A 21,992-nucleotide genomic window follows, 5' to 3' on the forward strand; every position below is an offset into this window, starting at 1 on the left:
TATGCATACTCCACATTTCACACAAGCTTACTGTGAAGAACAAGTTTGTATTTACTCATTTTCTCAACAAACATGTATCATTGTGCCCACCACAAACACTATTCCAGGCTCAAGATACTGAACAGTGAACAAAATAGAAAACTCTAGCACAGGACACTGCTTTATTTAAAACACTGTGAAAAACTATATAAATAGAAAGCTGTATTATTATTTATTACCAACTTGCTCTCTGCTAACTCTGGGCAGAAAGAGATCTTATTAAATTTTCTGTGCCAATCTACTTAAACTAATGTATTCTCTTCCTTCACAACTAGGCTTCGTTTGCCTCAGCAGAACTACATATTTGGGATTCTTTACGTTGTATCTCATGGCACAATCCATAAATTTGTGAATCAGTGGTGAGAAAGAAGTTTCAAGTATTCTAAGACACTAGAATGATTCTGGTCAGCTTCCATTATTAATAGGCCAACACTTGGGTGACATCTTTCCAGGGATTACAGCATCTCCTGGATTCCCAGTGGTTTTTATCCATTCATTCCAGCTTCTGAAGGTCATGTCCATCATGACTCTAAAGTTGTAGAACAGATCTGAGAGCACTTTGCTCTGCTCTCCACCTTCCCTTTGGGTTTTTTGATTAGCAATATCAATAATATCAATACTGCTCTATTAATTTTTATTGAGATATAATTCACATACCATAAAATACACCATTTAAAGTGTGTAATTCTGCTAGCCACGGTGGCTCACACCTGTAATCCCAGCACTTTGGGAGGCGGAGGTGAATGGATCATGAGGTCAGAATTTCAAAACCAGTCTGGCCAAGATAATGAAACCCCATCTCTACTAAAAATGCAAAAATTAGCCAGGTGTGGTGGCGGGCACCTGTAATCCCAGCTACTCAGGAGACTGAGGCAGAGAATTGCATGAACTCAAGATGCGGAGGTTGCAGTGAGCTGAGATCGCACCACTGCACTCCAGCCTGGGCAACAGAGCAAGATTCCATCTCAAAAAATAGATAAATAAACAAACATTAAGCATATAATTCAGTAGTTTCTAATGTATTCATAAGATAGTCTTCCATTTGTTTTTGTTTTTTTCCTTTTTAAATTTCCTAGGGAAAAGGGAGAGCCCTCATTACTCATACATTGATTCAACACATATTTACTGAACACCTAAAAAGTCAAATAAAAATCCCTGCCCTTGTGGAGCTTGCATTATAGTGTGGAACACCATAAAAAAAAATAAATAAATAACATATAAAGTATGTCAGAAAGTGGTAAGTCAAAGGAGAAAAAGACAGTAGGAAAGGGATAGGATATATCCATTGGTGGTGGGTGAGGTAGGAGGGGGACTGTGATTTTAAATTGGATGATTAGGGAATGTCTCATGAGAGGTAACATTTAAGCAAAGATTTGAAAGAAATGAGGGAGTAAGTTATGTGCTTATCTGGAGGAATGGCCTCCAGCCAGAGGAAAAAGTAGTACAACAGTCCAGAGACCCTGAGGTAAGAGGTGTTCCAGAAACAGCCTAGAGGCCAGTGTGGCTGAAGATTACTAATTGAGGAAGAGAACAGTGAGAAATTAGATCAGAAGGGTCGCTGGGGGCCAAATCAAGTAGGGTCTTGAGCTACTTGTGAAGACTTCTGCTTTTCTTCTGAATAAGAGGGGGAGCCACTGTAGAGGGTCAGCTGAGAAATACCAAGAACTGATTTACTTTGAATAGGATCATGCTGGCTGCTCTGGGGACTGCAGAAGACAAAGGAAGAAGGGAACAGCCTAGTTATGAGGCTAATTGCAATAATCTAGGTGGCACAGGGCAGAGCCTGGTACAGATGGCAATGGTAAAAGATGCTGAGAAATGATCAGTTTCTGGATAGACTATGAATGTAGCGCCAACAGGGTTGGCTGGTGGAGAGCATGTGGAATGTATGAGAAAGAGAAGTCAAGGATAACTCAGATGAAATCTGCAATGTTGAGTGGTAACAGCCAATTAATGGGGCTGAATAGGTGGGTCCAATAGGGCAACTTGGCTTACTGCACTTATCCAATAGGAAAGCTAAACACTGAGGCTTAAAGATATGTAAATTGTTCTGGAGTTTCTCAAAATAATAAAAAACAAAAAAAAGTACCAGTTATCACACTATTTCCAAAATATAATCTGGCTATTTAAATACAGGTTGTATATATGATTTTGTTTTTATTTTGAAGCTAAAGACAGCCAACTACCTTAATTGTGAAATTTAACACATTTCAATTGTTGGAAATTAACAAAGTGATCAATTCTGTTTGGGGTTACTCTTGCTGCCTAATCTAATTGTTTGTAATAAAGCTTTCATATACTAAACAACTTTAAGTTAACTGCATTGAGTACTTGTTTACTAACTCAACCCATAATCTAATAATTGCCTTTTATTAAAAAAAGATGCATAGCAGTGTATCAAATATTGGATATAAGCTTATACTGGGTCTAGCTAGTACCAGACTGTGCTTATCTCTTTCTAGATCTCCATTCAGTGATGTCACTTTGATGGCTTCAAAATCAGCCATGGTAGTAGGATTTGCTACCACAGAAATTGACAAGCTCTGCAAATCAGGGCTTTTATTTCTATCTTTTTTTAAAAAACCAGTACATCACTGAACATAGCAGAGGGTAGAATTATGACTGCCAGCTTTAGGCTACACAACAGTGGCACTGGAGGGAGGGGGGATATCATGGAAGCTGTCGGCCCAGAGGGGAGGAGTGTTTTACTACCATTGACATTGTTTAAAATTGCTAGCTTATAAGGATAATAAAAAGTAGACCAACTTTAAGTCTTTCAGTTCCTTACAAATTTATCCCTTATTGCCTGTGCCCAGGACAGTTTCCTCCCACCCACATTTACCTCCATTCTAATCCTATTTACCACCTTGCACCACGGTTAGCACGTTTAACTTCTCTAAGTCTTAGTTTCCTCATCTGTTCAATATGGATCATAAAACCTCCCATGCTGACTTATTGTGTGGATTCAAAAAAATACAGAATGCACAAAATATACTCAATTAATAGTAGTATGAGTAAACCTTTGACAGTTTCCTCATAGTCTTAAGAGAAGGATGGGAAAGGACAGATCACCAGCATTTTCATATCTATTGCACTCTAATGTCTGGGTCTCTGTTGCGCTGTTCCCCCCAACTTGGAGCCACTTCTCTACTTCTGAATGTTCACAGTCTGTTCATTCTTCAAAGTTGACCCAGTTGCCACCATCTCTATGAGGCTTCCTCTTATTCCCATGGCTGCCATAATCTCTCTCCTTCTAAAACTTCTGGCCCTTGGGGAATCTCCGGCACTACCCCACCTACTAGATTAGAACCTGAACTTTAACAACAGCCCCAGGGGATGAATAGACACAATAAGATTTAAGAAGCCCAACTCAAAACCACTGGTTCTCAAACTTGGCTGCATGTTGGAATTATTTGATAAGTGGTTAAAAATGTAATAACTAGACCCCAATCCAATAGAGTCTTATTCAATTGGTCTAGGGTACAGCCTTGGCATCAGGATTTTTTAAACTCCCAGGCGACACTATTAAATAATATGCAGCAAAGTTTGAGAATCACTGCTCTGTAAGTTTCCCCTTACACTCTCTTATGAGGACTTAACACTCTCTTACACAATTAAACATGGTTATTTGTGTCCACTTGTGTTTTTCCACCTATATTAAACTGTAAGCCTCTGAAGAGTGAGAATTGTTTTTTAATTCAATGGTTAGCACTTTCTAACAAAATGTAGCCATATAATAGGAGTTTAATAAATATTTATTGAATGAATAATGAAGTATTAATCATTGCAATTTAAATATGTTTTCTGAATGCCATAAATGTAGCTTTCATCCTAATTAGAAGACTACTTGGACATATTCTCAAAATTGTAGAGTTATTTCCTCTTCAGTTCTAAGTAAACATTAAATATTTAAAGAATTGGAGGCTGGTGGCCAGAATGGGTTTTCTAACTGAGAATAGTATCTCTGGGTACCAGCATGGCCAGCCACTGCCATCTCTATGTGCTGCTTATGGAAATCTGTAGCCTGGAATCCTGACTCCAGAGGGCAATGCAAAGTGATACAGCCCATCCCCACACACTCTGTGCATCCAAATCAGAACCACCGGCTGAAATATGATGATGTTATTGTTTCTTTCTCTCCAGGGTGTCATTCTGATATTTATGAGGACTGTTGTTCTCACTATGAAGGCATCTGTTATTGAAATGTTCCTTGGTGAGTACTTTTATATGTGTATCTGGATACCCTTTTAACATTTTCCTAAGGTCCAAAGAATCCAGCCAAGAAAAGTTTTAAACCAAGACAGAGCATATAAACAATACAGTGTATCTTTTTATAGTAAACGTTTTGAAGAGATGTTTTAAGTAAGAATGTTAAGCAAAGATCAAACTCAGGATGCACATGTGTATGTTTTCATGTAAAGTAAATACTGTATATGTATTACATATATGTCTCCATATACTACATATTACGCACACACCCCTATCTTTTGTGTATTCCTCAGCAATTAGCATGTATTTCAGATACAGCGTATTTGCAGATTCTAAATTTAAGGATCTTCATGTTTGTTAATTTCACACACACACAAAAATAGCTTTACCTGTAGCATTGGCAACTCATACTTTTAGAGGTGTTTTTTTTTTTTTTTTGAGATGGAGTCTTGCTCTGTCACTCAGGCTCAGGCTAATGTGCAGTGGCACAGTCTTGGCTCACTGCAACCTCCGCCACCCAGGTTCAAGCAATTCTTCTGCCTCAGCCTCCCAAGTAGCTAGAGCTACAGGCATGCGCCACCATGCTCATACTTTTGTATTTTTAGTACAGACAGGCTTTCACCGTATTGGCCAAGCTGCTCTCAAACACCTGATCTCATGATCCAAGTGCCTCGGCCTCCCAAAGTGCTGAAATTACAGGCATGAGCCACCGTGCCCAGCCTAGAGATAATTCTTTTTAAAAGAATCCATTATCACCAGAGAATGCAATGTTGGATAGGCCCTTGAGGAGTAGCAGGTCAACTAGAGGCGGGAAAGTGCTGAGGGGTTTAGGACCAAGCCCACGGGTCATCTTCCATTAAGCTTGGCCCCACTGCACCACAGCCTTGTCAGGTAGAGTGATCCTATGGATCCTTGTGAAACCACTGCCAGAAATGAGCACAGAGGCCTTTCCCATAGTCTGTTAGTTTGCCAAGGCTGCTGTCACAAAACATGACAATCTGGGTGGCTTAGAACAACGAAACCTATTCTCTCCACCTTCTAGAGACCAGAAGTCCAAAATCAGTGTCAGGAGGGTGGGTTCTTTGAGGGACAGCAAGGGAGGAATGTGTTCCACATCTCTCTCCTAGCTTCTGGTGGTTTGCTGGCAATCTTTGGTGTTCTTTGGCCTGCAGATGTATAACCCTGATTGCTGCCTTCATCTTCACATGGCATTCTCCCTGTATTTCTGTCTGTCTGCACATTTTTCCTGTTTATAATGACATCAGTCATATTGGATTAGAGGCACACCCTACTCCAGTATTACCTCATCCTAACTTAACTATATTTCCATAAGCCTATTTCCAAATAAGGTCACATTATATGATACAGGGGCTTAGGACTTCAACATATAAATTTGGAGGTACATAATTCAACCCATAATATACTGAGAGTGTTCAAGGTCTGTTCAGAGGAAGGGTACCTGGCAGAATAGGGGACTGGAAAAGAAGAAGGTAATACAGATGGGAAGGCAAGGGGGCTCCAGGCATGGTGGAAGGTGTCAAAGGGAGGTATGGGTTCTAGTCCTGACTCCACCATCAACTTGCCAATTGTGGCAAGTCACTCATCTTCTCAGAGCTTCCTCCAAATTTCTGTGTTTGAGCTATTAATCACCCAACCCATGTAACATGGCTGCCAGAGACCTAGGGGCAGCTCTGTCAAATCTCCTTGTCTCTCAGGTAGGCTACTCTCTCCTGGAGCCAATGATAAGGCCACAAACAATGCTCTCTCTTCACTTTGGATAGGTGATAGCAGGCACTCTCAGGAACCAGTGACACTATTTCCTGGCGCCTGTCAGATGGTCATGAGAAGCCCTAAGGAACTTCTAGGTACCTGGACCAGGAGCCCTCCCCCCAACGACTGCTGTTGTCCTCAGAGACTGGGCAATGTCCAAGGGTCAACCATCCCAACACTGCCTCTGCAATTGCTCTATATGCCTGGCTTGCTTTAGCAAACAAAAGTTTAGCTAGCACACTGGGGAACAGTCACCTTGAAAACAAAAGTTCCTTCATTTCCACCTTGCCCCTTTGGGAGGCTACCTCTCTTTTCATTCTAACATGCAAGTTAGTAGGTTTCTTTTTTTTTTTTTAATTGTACTTTAGGTTCTGGGGTGCATGTACAGATCATGCAGGATTGTTGCATAGGTACACATATGGCAATGTGGTTTGCTGCCTCCATCCCCCGCCCCCCGTCACCTACATCTGACATTTCTCCCCATGGTATCCCTCCCCAACCTCCCCACTCCCCTGCTGTCCCTCCCTTGCCCGCCCCCCCCCCCCCACACAACAGACCCCAGTGTGTGATGCTCCCCTCCCTGAACGGTTTTGCCTAGGTTTTCTTCTGGAGTTTTTATGGTGTTAGGTCTTATGTTTAAGTTTTTAATCCATCTGAAGTTAATTTTAGTGTAAGGTGTCAGGAAGGAGTCCAGTTTCTGCTTTCTGCACACTGCTAGCCAGTTTTCCCAGCATCATTTATTTAACAGGGAATCCTTTCCCCGCTGCTTGTTTTTGTCAGGTTTGTCAAAAATCAGATGGTTGCAGATGTGTGGCACTGCCTCCAGTGCCTCTGTTCTGTTCCATTGGTTTATATCTCTGTTTTGGTACCAATACCAAGCTTTTTTGATTACTGTAGCCTTGCAGTATAGTTTGAAATCAGGTAGCATGATGCCTCCAGCTTTGTTCTTTTTGCTTAGGATTGTCTTGGCTATGCAGGCTCTCTTTTGGTTCCATATGACGTTTAGGGTGGTTTTCTCCAGTTCTGTGAAGAAGGTCATTGGTAGCTTGATGGGTATAGCATTGAATCTATAAATTACTTTGGGCAGTATGGCCATTTTCACAATATTGATTCTTTCTAACCATGAGCATGGAAGGTTTCTCCATCTCTTTGTGCCCTCTGTTATTTCCTTGAGCAGTGGTTTGTACTTCTCCTTGAAGAAGTCCTTTACATCCCTTGTAGTTGTATTCCTAGGTATTTTATTCTCTTTGTAGTCTTTGTGAATGGGAGTTTGCTCATGATTTGGCTCTCTGTTAGTCTGTTATTGGTGTATAGAAATGCTTATGATTTCTGCACAGTCATTTTGTATCCTGAGACTTTGCTGAAGTTGCTTATCACTTTTAGATTTTGGGCTGAGGTAATAGGGTCTTCTAAATATACAATCATGTCATCTGCAAATAGAGACAATTTGACTTCCTCTTTTCCTAATTGGATACCATTTCTTTTTTCTTGCCTAATTGCTCTGGCTAGAACTTCCAATACTATATTGAATAGGAGTGGTGAGAGAGGGCATCCTTGTCTAGTGCCAGATTTCAAAGGAATGCTTCCAGTTTTTGCCCATTCAGTATGATATTGGCTGTAGGTCTGTCATAAATAGCTTTCACTGTTTTGAGATATGTTCCTTCTATACCTAGTTTATTGAGAGTTTTTAGCATAAATTGCTGTTGAATTTTGTCAAAGGCCTTCTCTGCATCTATTGAGATAATCATGTGGTTTTTGTCTTTGGTTCTGTTTATGTGGTGGATTACATTTATAGACTTGTGTATGTTGAACCAGCCTTGCATCCCTGGAATGAAGCCTACTTGATCATGATGGATAAGCTTTTTGATGTGCTGGTACAATCGGTTTGCCAGTATTTTATCGAAGATTTTTGAATCTATGTTCATCATGGATACTGGCCTGAAGTTTTCTCGTTGAGTCTCTGCCAGGATTTGGTATCAGGATGATGTTGGTCTCCTAAAATGATTTGGGAAGGATTCCCTCTTTTTGGATTGTTTGGAATACTTTCAGAAGGAATGGTACCAGCTCCTCTTTGTATGTCTGGTAGAATTTGGCTGTGAACCCATCTGGACCTGGACTTTTTTTGGTTGGTAGGCTATTAATTGCTGCCTCAACTTCAGCCCTGGTTATTGGTCTATTCAGGGTTTCAACTTCTTCCTGGTTTAGGCTTGGGAGGGTGCAAGTGTCCAGGAACTTACCCATTTCATCCAGGTTTACTGGTTTACACGCATAGAGGTGCTTGTAGTAATCACTAAGTGTAGTTTGTATGTCTGTGGAATCTGTGGTGACATCCCCTTTATTGTTTTTTATTGCATCCATTTGGTTCTTCTCCCTTTTTTTTTAATTCATCTGGCTAGTGGTCTATTTTGTTGATCTTTTCAAAAAACCAGCTCCTGGATTTATCGATTTTTTTGAAGGGTTTTTTGTGTCTCTATCTCCTTCAGTTATGCTCTGATGTTAGTTATTTCTTGTCTTCTGCTAGCTTTGGAGTTTTTTTGGTCTTGCTCCTCTAGCTCTTTCAATTTTGATGATAGGGTATTGATTTTGGATCTTTCCTCGCTTCTCATGTGGGCATTTATTGCTATAAATTTCCCTCTAGACACTGCTTTAAATGTGTCCCAGAGATTCTGGCATGTTGTGTCTTCGTTCTCAACGGTTTCAAAGAACGTCTTTTTTTCTGCCTTCATTTCATTGTTTATCCAATCATTCAGGAGCCAGTTGCTCAGTTTCCATGAAGCTGTGCGGTTCTGAGTTAGTTTCTAAATTTTGAGTTCTAATTTGATTGCCCTGTGGTCTGAGAGACTATTTGTAATGATTTCCATTCTTTTGCATTTGCTGAGGAGTGATTTACTTCCAATTATGTGGTCAATTTTAGAGTAGGTGCAATGTGACGCTGAGAAGAATGTATATTCTGTGGATTTGGGGTGAAGATTTCTGTAGATGTCTATTAGGTTCGCTTGGTCCAGATCTGAGTTCAAGTCCTGGATATCCTTGTTAATTTTCTGTCTTATTGATCTGTCTAATATTGACAGTGGAGTGTAAAGTCTCCCACTATTATTGTGTGGGAGTCTAAGTCTCTTTGTAGGTTGTTAAGAACTTGCTTTATGTACCTGGGTGCTCCTGTATTGGGTACATATATATTTAGGATCATTAGCTCTTCTTGATGCATTGATCCTCTTACCATTATGTAACACACTTCTTTGTCTCTTTTGATCTTTGTTGCTTTAAAGTCCATTTTATCAGAGACTAGGATTGCAACTCCTGCTTTTTTTGCTCTCCATTTGCTTGATAAATCTTCCTCCATCCCTTTATTTTGAGCCTATGTGTGTCCTTGCACCTGAGATGGGTTTCCTGAATACAGCACACTAATGGGTCTTGACTTTTTATTCAATTTGCCAGTCTGTGTCTTTTGATTGGGGCATTTAGCCCATTTACATTTAAGGTTAATATTGTTATGTGTGAATTTGATCCTGCTATTTTGATGCTAGCTGGAAGTTCTGCCTGTTAGTTAAAGCATTTTGTTCATTGTGTCGATGATCTTTACCATTTGGTACGTTTTTGGAGTGGCTGGTACTGGTTGTTCCTTTCCTTGTTTAGCGCTTCTTTCAGGACCTCTTGTAAGGCAGGCCTAGTGGTGACAAAATCTCTCAGCAATTGCTTGTCCATAAAGGATTTTATTTCTCCTTCACTTATGAAGCTTAATTTGGGTGGATATGAAATTCTAGGTTGAAAGTTCTTTTCTTTAAGGACGTTGAATATTGGCCCCCACTCTCTTCTGGCTTGTAGGGTTTCTGCTGAGAGATCCGCTGTGAGTCTGATGGGCTTCCCTTTGTGCATAACCTGATCTTTCTCTCTGGCTGCCCTTAGCATTTTTTCCTTCATTCCAACCCTGTTGAATCTGATGATTATGTGCCTTGGCATTGCTCTTCTTGAGGAGTATCTTTGTGGTATTCTCTGTATTTCCTGGACTTGAATGGTAGCCTGACTTGCTAGGTTGGGGAAGTTCTTCTAGATAATATCCTGAAGCATGTTTTCCAGCTTGGATTCATTCTCTCCGTCACATACAGGTACATCTATCAAACGTAGATTAGGTCTTTTCACATAATCCCATATTTCTTGGAGGTTTTGTTCATTTCCTTTTACTCTTTTTTCTCTATTCTTGCCTTCTCATTTTATTTCATTGAGTTGTTCTTCAATCTCTGATATCCTTTCTTCTGCTTAGTTGATTCGGCTATTGAAACTTGTTTATGATTCACTAAGTTCTCATGCCGTGTTTTTCAGCTCCATCAAGTTGTTTATATTCTTCTCTAAACTGTTTATTCTAGTTAGCATCTCATCTAACCTTTTTTCTAAGTTCTTACTTTCTTTGCATTGGGTTAGCACATGTTCTTTTAGCTCTGAGTTGTTTATTATCCACCTTCTGAAGTCTGTTTCTGTCAACTCATTAGATTCATTCTCCATCCAACTTTGATCCCTAGCTGGTAAGGAGTTGTGATCCTTTGCGGGAGGAGAGGCATTCCGGTTTTTGGTGTTTTCATCCTTTTTGCACTGGATTCTTCCCATCTTAGTGGCTTAATCTACCTGTGGTCTTTGTAGTTGGTGACTCAGATGGGGTCTCTGAGTAGACATCCTTTTTTTTGATGATGAAGCTCTTTCTGTTTCTTAGTTTTCCTTCTAGCAGTCAGGCCCCTCTGCTGCAAGACTGCTGGAGGTCCACTCCAGATCCTGCTTGCTTGGGGATCACCCGCGGGGGCTGAAGAACAGTTAAGGGTTGCTGCCAGTTTCTTCTTCTGTTATCTTCATCCCAGAAGGTACTTGCCAGATGTCAGCCTGAGCTCTCCTTTATGAGGTGTCCCTTTTGGGCATACAGGGTTCGGGGAGCTGCTTGAGGAGACAGTCTGTCCCTTACAGGAGCTCAAGTGCTGTGCTGGAAGCTCCATTGTTCCATGCAGAGCTGCTGGGCAGGTACTTTTAAGTCTGCTGTAGCAGAACTCATAACCGCCTCTTTTCCCAGGTGTGCTGTCCTAGGAAGGTCAGCTTTATATATTTATAAGTTCCTGTCATGCTGCTGCCTTTTTTCATAGATGCCCTGACCCGCACCAAGTAGTCTAGTAACAGTCTGCGAGCAGAGGTGTTGCTGAGCTGCCGCAGGCTCTGCCCAGCTGCTGTGTGAACTGCCTAGGTATTAGCGGACTGCCTCGGTAGTTGTGGTGGCCCTTCCCTCCAATGATCTGGACCGTCCTTGGTCCAGCTGCACTTGCCGTGAAACTCTCAGTCCAGAGTGTTTCAGATTGCTCATTTTGTGGAGGTGGTGCCTGCCAAGCCAGATCGCCTGGCTCCCTGTCTCTGCCCCCTCCCTTTCAGTTGAATGGGCAGCTCTGTCTCCCAGGTGTTCCAGGCGCCAACTGAAACGGCCGCCCAGATTTGTGTGAGTTTCTGTGCACCAGCCCAGCCCCAGCTGAAACCACCGTGATAAAAACTCACAGCGCTTTTTAGTGCGGGAATCTCCTGGTCTGTGGGCAGAGAAAATTTGTTTGGAAATGCGGTGGGCACTCACCCTCTGTGTTGTTCTTGCTAGGAACTGCACTCCGGAGCTGTTCCTATTTGGCCATCTTGGATCTTCCCAAGTTAGTAGGTTTCTAACAAAAGAATGGGTTGAGGGTGGGTCAAGAGGTTAAGAATAGGGTTTAGTCAAACAAATAAAACCGACAAACAAACTCTGAGGCCATTTCACCCTCTGTCATATTACTAGGATCACAGAACCAAAAAAGGAAGATCTGGCTATCCTTTGTCCCCTGTCTTTCTCAGCCTGCCCTTGCCCTTCTGGGTTACTTATTTAGATAGCAAGAAAACAAAGTAGAAAAAGGAGACTTCTGTACCTTATCACAATAAAGGCCATGTATGACAAGGCCACAGCTAATATCATAATCAATGGTGAAAAACTAAAAGCTTTTCCTCTAAGATCAGAAATCAAACAAGGATGCCCCTTCTTGCTACTTTTGTTCAACATAGTACTGGAAGTCCTACCCAGAGCAATTAGGCAAGAAAAGGAAATAAAGCTATTGAAACTGAAAAAGAAGTAAAATTTTCTCTGCAGATAACATGATATTACATACAGAAAGCACTAAAGACTCTACCAAAAAACTGTTAGAACTAATAAATGAATACAGTAAAGTTAAAGAATACAAAAATCAACATACAAAAGTCAGTAGCACCTCTATACACTCACAATGAACTATCTGAAAAAGAAATTAAAGAAAAAATCTCATTTACATTAAACTCAAAAAAAACTACTTAGGAATAAATTTAACCACAGAGGTGAAAGATGTGTGCATTGAAAATTATAAAACATAGATGAAGCCAGGCGCAGTGGCTCACAACTATAATCCCAGCACTTTGCAAGACCAAAGTGGGCAGATCACTTGAGCACAGGAGTTTGAAGTCAGTTTGTGAAGCATGAAGAAATTCTGTATCTACAAAAAAATAAAAAAATTATCCAGGTGTTGTTACATGTGACTGTAGTCCTAGCCACTTGGGAGCCTGAGGTGAGAAGATCATCTGAACTCAGGGAGATTGAGGCTACAGTAAGCTGTTATCATGCCACTGCACTCCAGCATGGGTGACAAAGTGAGGCCCTGAGTCTCACACACACACACACACAAAAGATGCAGAAAATTGAAGAAGATGTATATAAATGAAGATATTCCATGTTCATAGGTTGGAATAATTAATATTGTTAATATGTCTACACTATTCAAAGCAATCTATAGAGTCTTCAATGCAATCCTCAATGTAATCTTTATTTGAAATTCCAATGGCATTTTTCACAGAAATTTGGAACAAGAATTCTAAATTCATATGGAAACACAAAATATTCCAAAAGGCTGAAGCAATCCTGAGCAAAAAGAACAAAGGTGGAGCATCAAATACCAAATTTCCAAATATACTACTAAGCTATAGTAATTAAAACAGCATGGTACTGGTGTAAAAACAAACATACAAACCCAGGGAACAAAATAAACATCCCAGAAATAAACCCACACATTTATGGTCAATTGATTTTTAATAAAGGTGACAAGAACACACAATGGAGAAAGAACAGTCTCTTCAATAAGTGGTATTGGGAAAATAGTATATCCACATGCAGAAGAATGTAACTGGGCCCTTAGCTAACACTGTATATGAAAAAATAATTCAAAATTGGCTAAAGACCTAAATGGAAGACCTTAAGTTATAAAACTACTAGAAGAAAACATAAGAAAAAAGCTTTTTGACATTTGTCTGGGCAATGACTTTTTGGATATAACCCTAAAAGCACAGGCAACAAAAGCAGATAGACAAATGGTATTGCACAAAAATCTTCTGGGCTTCAGAAAGCTCATCGTAAAGCATATATTTGATAAGGGGTTAATATCCAAAACATAAGGAACTCTAACAACTCAATAGCAAGAAAGCAAATACCCCAGTTTTTTTTTTTTTTTTTTTTTTTTTGAGAGGGAGTTTTGCTCTTGTTACCCAGGCTGGAGTGCAATGGCGTGATCTCGGCTCACCGCAACCTCTGCCTCCCAGGTTCAGGCAATTCTCCTGCCTCAGCCTCCTGAGTAGCTAGGATTACAGGCACGCGCCACCATGCCCAGCTAATTTTTTGTATTTTTAGTAGAGACGGGGTTTCACCATGTTGACCAGAATGGTCTCGATCTCTTGACCTCGTGATCCACCCGCCTCAGCCTCCCAAAGTGCTGGGATTACAGGCTTGAGCCACCACGCCCGGCCCTATACCCCAGTTTTTTAAATGAGCAAAGGATGCAAATAGACATTTCTCAAAAGAAGACATACAAATGGTCAAAAGGCATATGAGTTCAACATCACTAACATCAGGTAAATGCAAATTAAGTCCACAATGAGATATTACCTGACACCTGTTAGAATGGCTGTTATTAAAAAACAAAAGATAAGTATTGGCAAGGATGTGGAAGAAAGGGAGCCCTTCTAAATTGTTAGTGGGAATGTAAATTAATAAAGCCATATGGAAAACAATGAGATTCCTCTAAAACATAAAAATAAGAATTACCATATCATCTAGCAATCCCACATCTGAGTATATGTCCAAAGGAAATGAAATCCCTATTGAAGAGACATCCTTACTCCCATGCTCAATGCAGCATTATTCACAATAGCCAAAATATGGAATCAACCTGAGTGTCTATCAGTGAATGAATGAATAAAGAAAATGTGGTGTACATATACAATGGAATATTATTCTGCCTTCAAAAAAAGAAATCCTGTCATTTACAACATAAATGTACCAGAGGATGTTATACTAAGTGAAATAAACCAAGCACAGAAAGGCAAATACTGTATGATCTCATTTATATCCTGTGCCAAATCTACAAAAGCCAAACTTATGGAAGCAGAAAGTAGAACAATGGTTGCCAGGGGCTGGAGAGCCGGGGAAATAGGGAGATGCTGGTCAAGGGTACAAACTTTCAGTTACAAGATGAATGTGTTCTGCTGATCTAATGCACAGCACAGTGACTACAGCTTATAAAATTACATTGTTTGCTTGTACTTTGCTAAGAGAGTAGAGTTAAAATGTACTCACCACACACATAAAAAATTATCAAGTATGTGAGGTGATAGATATGTTAATTAGCTTGATTTAATCATTTCACAATGTATACATATATCAAAACATCATAAATAGAGACAATTTTATTTGTCAATCTTACCCTAATGAAGTTGGGGGGAATAATAAATCACTCTATTAATGAAAAACAAGGAGGCTCATGTTCACATAGTCCCCTCTCTAGATCCTCACGTCTGCCTCCCTGCCACCTGTCTCTTCTGCTCACGTGTCTCCATCCCACGGCCATTTCCTTAAGTCCTTCAGTTCTTCCTCTGGGTGCTGTGAAGGCCTCCTTGCCCCAAATCCTTACCCCTTTACCTCATTTTCTACCATACCCCTAATAATCTCTTAAAGCCCACCTGTGGCCCCACTCTGTTGCTCTCCATGCAAATTCAGTGTTTTCCCTTTGCCTTTAGGATGCAGCTCAAGTTTCTTGAAGTGCCTTGCTTGCGGCTCTTGCTCTCTTCCCCTGCTCTTGTCACTCACCACAGCCCCCACTCCTGCCCTGAACTTCTAAATTCCCTGCGGAATGCATCATTTCTCATCTTCAGGCCTTTGTATATGCCGTTCCTTTCCTGGAATGCTCTTCCTCTCACTGACATCCCACACCCCCTTCCACAAACCATGTTATTCCTCCAGGAAGCTTCCCTCCACCCCCATTAGATTGGGCCATCTTCCTATACACTTCGTTGGTGTCTTGGTTTATTCTCACCACAGCTGCAAGCTATTGGCCTTGTCATTATTCTGGCTCTCCAAAATCTGTAAACTCACCGAGAGCAGGAGCTGTGTCACACCCATTGTTGTATCTCTAGTGCTCGCCACATATCACAGGCATTCAATAAATATTTCTTTTTTTTCTTTTTTTTTTTTTTTGAGACAGGAGTTTCGCTCTTGTTACCCAGGCTGGAGTGCAATGGCACATTCTCGGCTCACCGCAACCTCCGCCTCCTGGGTTCAGGCAATTCTCCTGCCTCAGCCCCCTGAGTAGCTGGGACTACAGGCATGCGCCACCATGCCCAGCTAATTTTTTGTATTTTTAGTAGAGACGGGGTTTCACCATGTTGACCAGGATGGTCTCAATCTCTTGACCTCCTGATCCACCTGCCTTGGCCTCCCAAAGTGCTGGGATTACAGGCGTGAGCCACCGCGCCTGGCTCAACTCAATAAATATTTCTAAACAAATAACTGTCCTTAAGGATGATGGATTTTTAAGGTATTGGAGCCATTTAAGGATCCCCCAAAAGCTCTCTAAATTAACGACAACTAAGTGTTTAGTTAATATATTTAAGAGGTAGCATGTTTGTTTTAGATATGTTTCAATGTATGATAGAGCAGAGTTTTATACTGCTTATTGTCATCGGAGTACTGTTTATAATCCATGTGTGTACTAGCAGGGACCAAGTGGAGTAAAGAGGCCAACACTGTAGCCAGCAAACTCGCATTCTGGTTCCAGCTGCCTCCCCCAGATGACTGCAGCATTAGCCAAGGAGTTAACCCCGCGCCCTAGTTTCCTTTCTATAAAATAAAAGATGACCTCCAAAGCTCCTCCCAACTTTAAACATTCTGTGATTTGAAGCACAATTTTATGATTTACATGATTGTAGAGAACAAGCTGTCATGGCCTTGCTATGAAGCTCCGATTTATTTGATGCTAAATGTTTCACTGAGTACATAATGCTAAATTAAAGCATCAGGGAAATTTGAACTATGTTTAAATGATCTGCTTTATAAATCAATTTTCAAGAAGGCATTGTGGATACTACCTATGTTAGCAAATAGAGGGTCTTCAAAAAGATCTAACAGGAAGTTTATGGGCTAGAATGAGGCATGCCTATAAAAGTTCTAGGTACATAAGTATTCAGTAAGTATCTACTGATTTGATCACTGATTACTGGTACTTTGCGTCTTTTCTTGAACATACGTGGATTCTGATTATAATTCATTACTGACAAAAAAACTGGGAAACATATGCACAAATTAATCATGCCAGTAATTTTAAAAAGGAGTTTTCATTATTATAAATCTATATAATTTCAATATGACCAGATTAAAAAATAACTGTTTTTATAATTATATCAATTACCTCTCATTTATAAATGATTCTAATTATATAAATAAGGTCTATATAAAATATGTTTTATAAATATATAAATACAAATGTAAAAGGGGAAAATACAGAAAACATAAAAGAGAAATAATAATTCCTCCCTTATTAACATTTTAGTGTATCTGTTCCGGTTATTTATCTGCATATATTTTAACCTTGTCAGAATCAGTCTTAAGGTTAGAGCTGAATACTTCACAGGCAATTTAATATTCTACTACACATCATTTGTAATAAATGCTTAGGATTTCCTATTGTTGGCACATTTTCAACATTTTATTATTTCCAGATCCATTAGAAATAATGCTGTAATGAACATTTTTTTTACATAAATCTTTGCCTATACTTCTGGTTATAACTTGAGATATATTCCTAGGGGTTTGTTTTCTAGGTCAAAGAATATAAAAGTGTTTAAGGCTCTTGAAATATATTACCAAATTGTTTTCCAGAATGGCCCTGCCTGCTTATGCTTCACAACAGTGTTCAGAGAAGCCCTAATCTCAAATCCCTGCCAAGATTAAATATAATTTTATGTTTCGTATTTACTAGCATGATATGGGAAAACATTCCCTCATTTTACTTTAGCTTGCATTTTTAACAGAGCAAGATGAAAGAAAAAGAGAGAGAGAGAAGAAAGAGAAAGAAGAAGGGAGGGAGGGAAGGAGAGAGGAGGAGGGAGGGAGGGAGGAAAGGAAAGGAAAGAAAGGGAAAGGAAGGAGAAAATAAGGAAGAGAGAAAGAAGGAAAAGAAAGAAAGTGAGAGAGAGAAAGAGGGAGGAAGGAAGGGAGGGAAGGAGGGAGGGAAGGAGGGAGGGAGGGAAGGAGAAAGTGAGGAAGAAACAGAGAGAGAGACACAAAGAAAAGAAAGGAGAGAAGGAAAAAAGCGAGAGAGGAAGGAAGGAAGGAAGGAGGGAGGGAGGGAGGGAAAGAGAAAGAAAGAAAGAAGAAAGAAAAAGAGAGAGGAAAAAGAACGAAAGAAAGAGAAAGAGAAAGAAAGAAAAGAAAAAGAAAGAAAGAAAGAGAAAGAGAATTGTTTATATTACTCAAAACTGGAACACTGGATTTTTAAGGATTGAGAAGCATTGCTGCAGAGTTGGGAAATCATGATTGCCTTGGAATCTGGGGTTCCGGACTTTACTGTCTTCAAGTTTTCTTGACACTCACCATCTCCATTGCCAGATAATTCACTACTCTCACAACAGGGCCTGGCTCTCAGACCCACCTACGGCTTTGCACTTTGAAGTGAGCATCAGCCATCCACCCTGGTGTTCTGCTAGGCGTCCTAGGAAAATGAACACAAGACTGATTCTTCTCTCACCCAACTTCAACATGCAATTTACCATTTCCAATGTAGCAAGAGGGGGATTGCTGATGAGGAATGAAGACTTTCTCAGGGTCACAAGCACATTTGCAGGCCCTACTGACCGGCCATCCCCCGGAGGAGTAGTTTCTGAGAAGCTTTAATTATAAGCACAGAAGCTGGGTGGAGGTTCTGCAGGGTGTCCCAACAAAGACAATGGCTTTATTAACTACTGCTGTCCAACTGCACCCAACTAACTATGCATGTTTTCACTCCAAAAGGTCTTGGGCAACCAAAAGCAAATGATGGGATGGTCTCACGAAAATATTTATAGTCCTAACGATACCCAGACTTATAAACCACTTGCCTCAGGCACAGAGGCCAAGAACAGTTTTCAGTTTTCCATAAAAATTGATGCTCAAATTTATTATTTCACTTACTCCCTCCCCTTGCTCAATTTTTTTTCTATGTATGTATTTAGTACTTGTTTTAAAAAATATTATAGGACCATAGATATTTATTTTTGAGCATTAAGTAAAAATGTGGTCTTTGCACAGAGTTAATTGACAAGAAGCTACTATAAAACTTAGACCTCCGGGACACTCACACCCTACCAAACCCCAGAAGTAAATACAGCTAAAAAATGTCTGCCTTCATTCGGCCTGGCTGGACTTCTGGTTCTCACTCAGTTCTCTTTCATGTTTCTGTTCTCGCAGGACATGGTATGTCAATTACTCAGGCCTCAACTATTGCTAATAGTCAAAACTGGAGATAATTCAATGGCCACATCATTGGCACGGGTTAGCTAGTGTCTTAGTTCATTAATGGAGGGAATATATAAAAAGCCTCAGAAGAGAGGCCGTTTGGGAAAGAAAGGCAAGAAGAAAGGGGGTAGGGAGAAGGAGAGGCTCAGGATAAGGTCTGAGAATGCTCTATTTCATCTTATGTGCTTGAAAAGGAACCAGACTTTAGAAAGGATAGAGAATCCTTCCTTCTTCACCTATTTTGAAGGAGAGCAGTGTCTAAATGCTATCAGAGGTTCTGCTCCTGTTTCTAAGGGGGAAGCTCAACCATCTGCAGTTGCCTTGATGGGACACAGAACCAGGGATACCTGGGGGTACTCAGATCACTTCTCAGACCTTGTGATCAGTCTCTCCTTCTTCTCCCCAGCCCCTTTCTCCTTCCCTTTCTTTCCCAGACAGGCTCTCTTCTCTTCTTAGGCATTTTTTTTTTTTTTTTTTTTGAGACAGAGTCTCACTCTTGTTGCTAAGGCTGGAGTGCAATGGCATGATCTCGGCTCACTGCAACCTCTGCCTCCCGGGTTCAAGTGATTCTCCTGCCTCAGCCTCCCAAGTAGCTAAGATTACAGGCATGAACCATTGCACTCAGCCAATTTTTGTATTTTTAGCAGAGATGGGTTTTCTCCATATTGATCAGGTTGGTCTCGAACTCTCAACCTCAGGTGATCTGCCCGTCTTGGCCTCCCAAAGTGCTGGGATTACAGGCATGAACCACCACGCCTGGTCTGTATGTTCTAGCCTATACTTTTATCATTATTTTAGAGTATACTCCTTTTACTAACAACAACAACAACAACAAAAAGTTAACCATAACATTTAACCAAAAGATTTTTAAAGTAAAAAATTTAAAAATCTCAAATATAAAAAAACGCTTATGGAATAAGGATATAAGGGAAGAATATTTTTGTACAGCTGTAAAATGTGTTTGTGTTTTAAGCTAAGTGTTATTACAAAAGAGTCAAGATGTTAAAAAAAAATTTAAAAGTATCTAAGGTGAAAAAGATATAGTAAGCTAATGCTAATATTATATTAAAGAAAAAATCGGGACCATCCTGGCCAACATGGTGAAATCCCATCTCTACTAAAAATACAAAAATTAGCTAGGCATGGTGGCACGTGCCTACAGTCCCAATTCCTAGGGAGGCTAAGGCAGGAGAATCGTTTGAACCCAGGAGACGGAGGTTGCAGTGAGCCAAGATTATGCCACTACACTCCAGCCTGGCAACAGAGTGAGACTCTGTCTAAATATATATATAAAATAAATTTAGTGTAGCTGAGGTCTACAGTGGTTATAAAATCTACAGCAGTGTATAGGAATGTCCTAGGCCTTCAAATGCACTCACCACTCCCTCAACTGACTCACCCAGAACAACTTCCAGTCCTGCAAGCTCCATTGGTGCTAAGTGCCCTCTACAGGTGTATCACTTTTAATCTATGTACCTTTTCTATGTTTAGATACATAAGGTATATCACTTTTTAACTATAAAATATACCTTTTCTATGTTTAATACATAAATACTTATCAGTTGTTAAGTACATAAGGTGTATCACTTTTTATCTATTAAACATACCTTTTCTATGTTTAATACATAAATACTTATCAGTTGTTAACAATTGTTTACAGTACTTAGTACAGTAACATGTTGTACAGGTTTTTTATCTAAGAGACAATAGACCAGGCATCCCCAAACTTTCTACACAGGGGGCCAGTTCACTGTCCCTCAGACCATTGGAGGGCCGCCACATACTGTGCTCCTCTCACTGACCACCAATGAAAGAGGTGCCCCTTCCTGAAGTGCGGTGGGTGGGGGGGGGCGGATAAATGGCCTCAGGGGGCCGCAAGGGGCCCGCGGGCCATAGTTTGGGGACGCCTGCAACAGACCATACCATATAGCCTAGGTGTGTAGTAGGCCACACCATCTAGGTTTGTGTAAGTACACTTTACAGTATCAGCACAAAGGTGATATTGGCTGGGTGTGGTGCCTTAGGCCAGGCATGGTGGCTCACGCCTGTAATCCCAGCAGTTTGGGAGGCCGAGTGGGCAGATCATTGGGTCAAGAGATCAAGACTATACTGGTCAAGATGGTGACACCCCATATCTACTAAAAATACAAAAATTAGCCGGACATGGTGGCACATGCCTATAATCCCAGCTCCTTGGGAGGCTGAGGCAGAAGAATTGCTTGAACCCAGGAGGCAGAGGTTGTAGTGAGTCGAGATCACGCCACTGCACTCCAGCCTGGAGACAGGGTGAAAATAAATAAATAAATCACCTAATGACGCATTTCTCAGAGCATAGCCCCATCATTAAATGATGCATGACTGTAGGAGGAAAAATTAGTTCTGCCAATGAGAATATGGATGATCAAAGCAAATATGATTCAAAAGAGAAAGCATTTACGTAAAATAATATTGATTAAATTCTTAAAAATTTTCTTGTAGTTTTGCTGATGACTGGAGTACATTCAAACAAAGAAACAGCAAAGAAGACTAAAAGGCCCAAGTTCAGTAAGTAAAATCACAATTTCTTGCTGGCATAAGGCTTGTTTCTCCCACATGGAGGGTTATTATACTTGTTTCAGATAATTTCTGTTTTGGTTTGGTTTTTGTCTCTATCTCAATTATTTCCACTTAGACTAATTAGTGATACTTATTAGTGATAAGTGTCTTATCCTGACCACATTCCAAAAAGTGTTCGAGACAGGAGTCCTGAGTCCTGACTTTAGGGTAAAAGATATGTAGTTCCCCTGCACTAGAAAAACTCAAAATGCACATACAAAGACCAGGCAACCCCAAGTCTCTATGACTAACTGGAGTAAGTTAGCCCTGACACTGAAATGATGCCTCAATTCCCCACACCAGAAAATTTAGTTTGGCTAATGCAAAGGTCTAGCAAACCTACCCACCTACCAACAGGCTCTGGGATCAGAAGGCAAATCTCACAAAAAAGCCTATGTGATTTTACGCCCCATCAATGGAAGGAGAAAAAAAAATTTCATTTTTGAGTGGAGTATCAGTTAAAATTAGATGGCAGAAAATCTGGAATAAGGCCAGCAGCACTGGTTCACTCCTGTAATCCCAGCACTTAGAGAGGCCTAGGTGGGCG

The 21,992-nt window shown here is 40.4% G+C and overlaps 1 protein-coding gene across 4 annotated transcripts in view; it reads left to right on the forward strand.

The window, feature by feature from the left end:
• Positions 1–21,992, forward strand: part of VIT (vitrin) — a 122,732-nt gene that overhangs the window by 16,830 nt on the left and 83,910 nt on the right. For all 4 annotated transcript variants that reach the window (XM_074395855.1, XM_003926817.2, XM_010337502.2 and 1 more), the window contains exons 2-3: positions 4,183–4,252; positions 21,329–21,394. In XM_074395855.1, the coding sequence (XP_074251956.1) occupies positions 4,201–4,252; positions 21,329–21,394 (118 nt within the window). In that variant the 5' untranslated portion in view covers positions 4,183–4,200. The remainder of the gene's footprint in view (positions 1–4,182; positions 4,253–21,328; positions 21,395–21,992) is intronic.

This window comes from Saimiri boliviensis, chromosome 1 (genome assembly GCF_048565385.1).
Source record: "Saimiri boliviensis isolate mSaiBol1 chromosome 1, mSaiBol1.pri, whole genome shotgun sequence".
NCBI lineage: Eukaryota > Metazoa > Chordata > Mammalia > Primates > Cebidae > Saimiri > Saimiri boliviensis.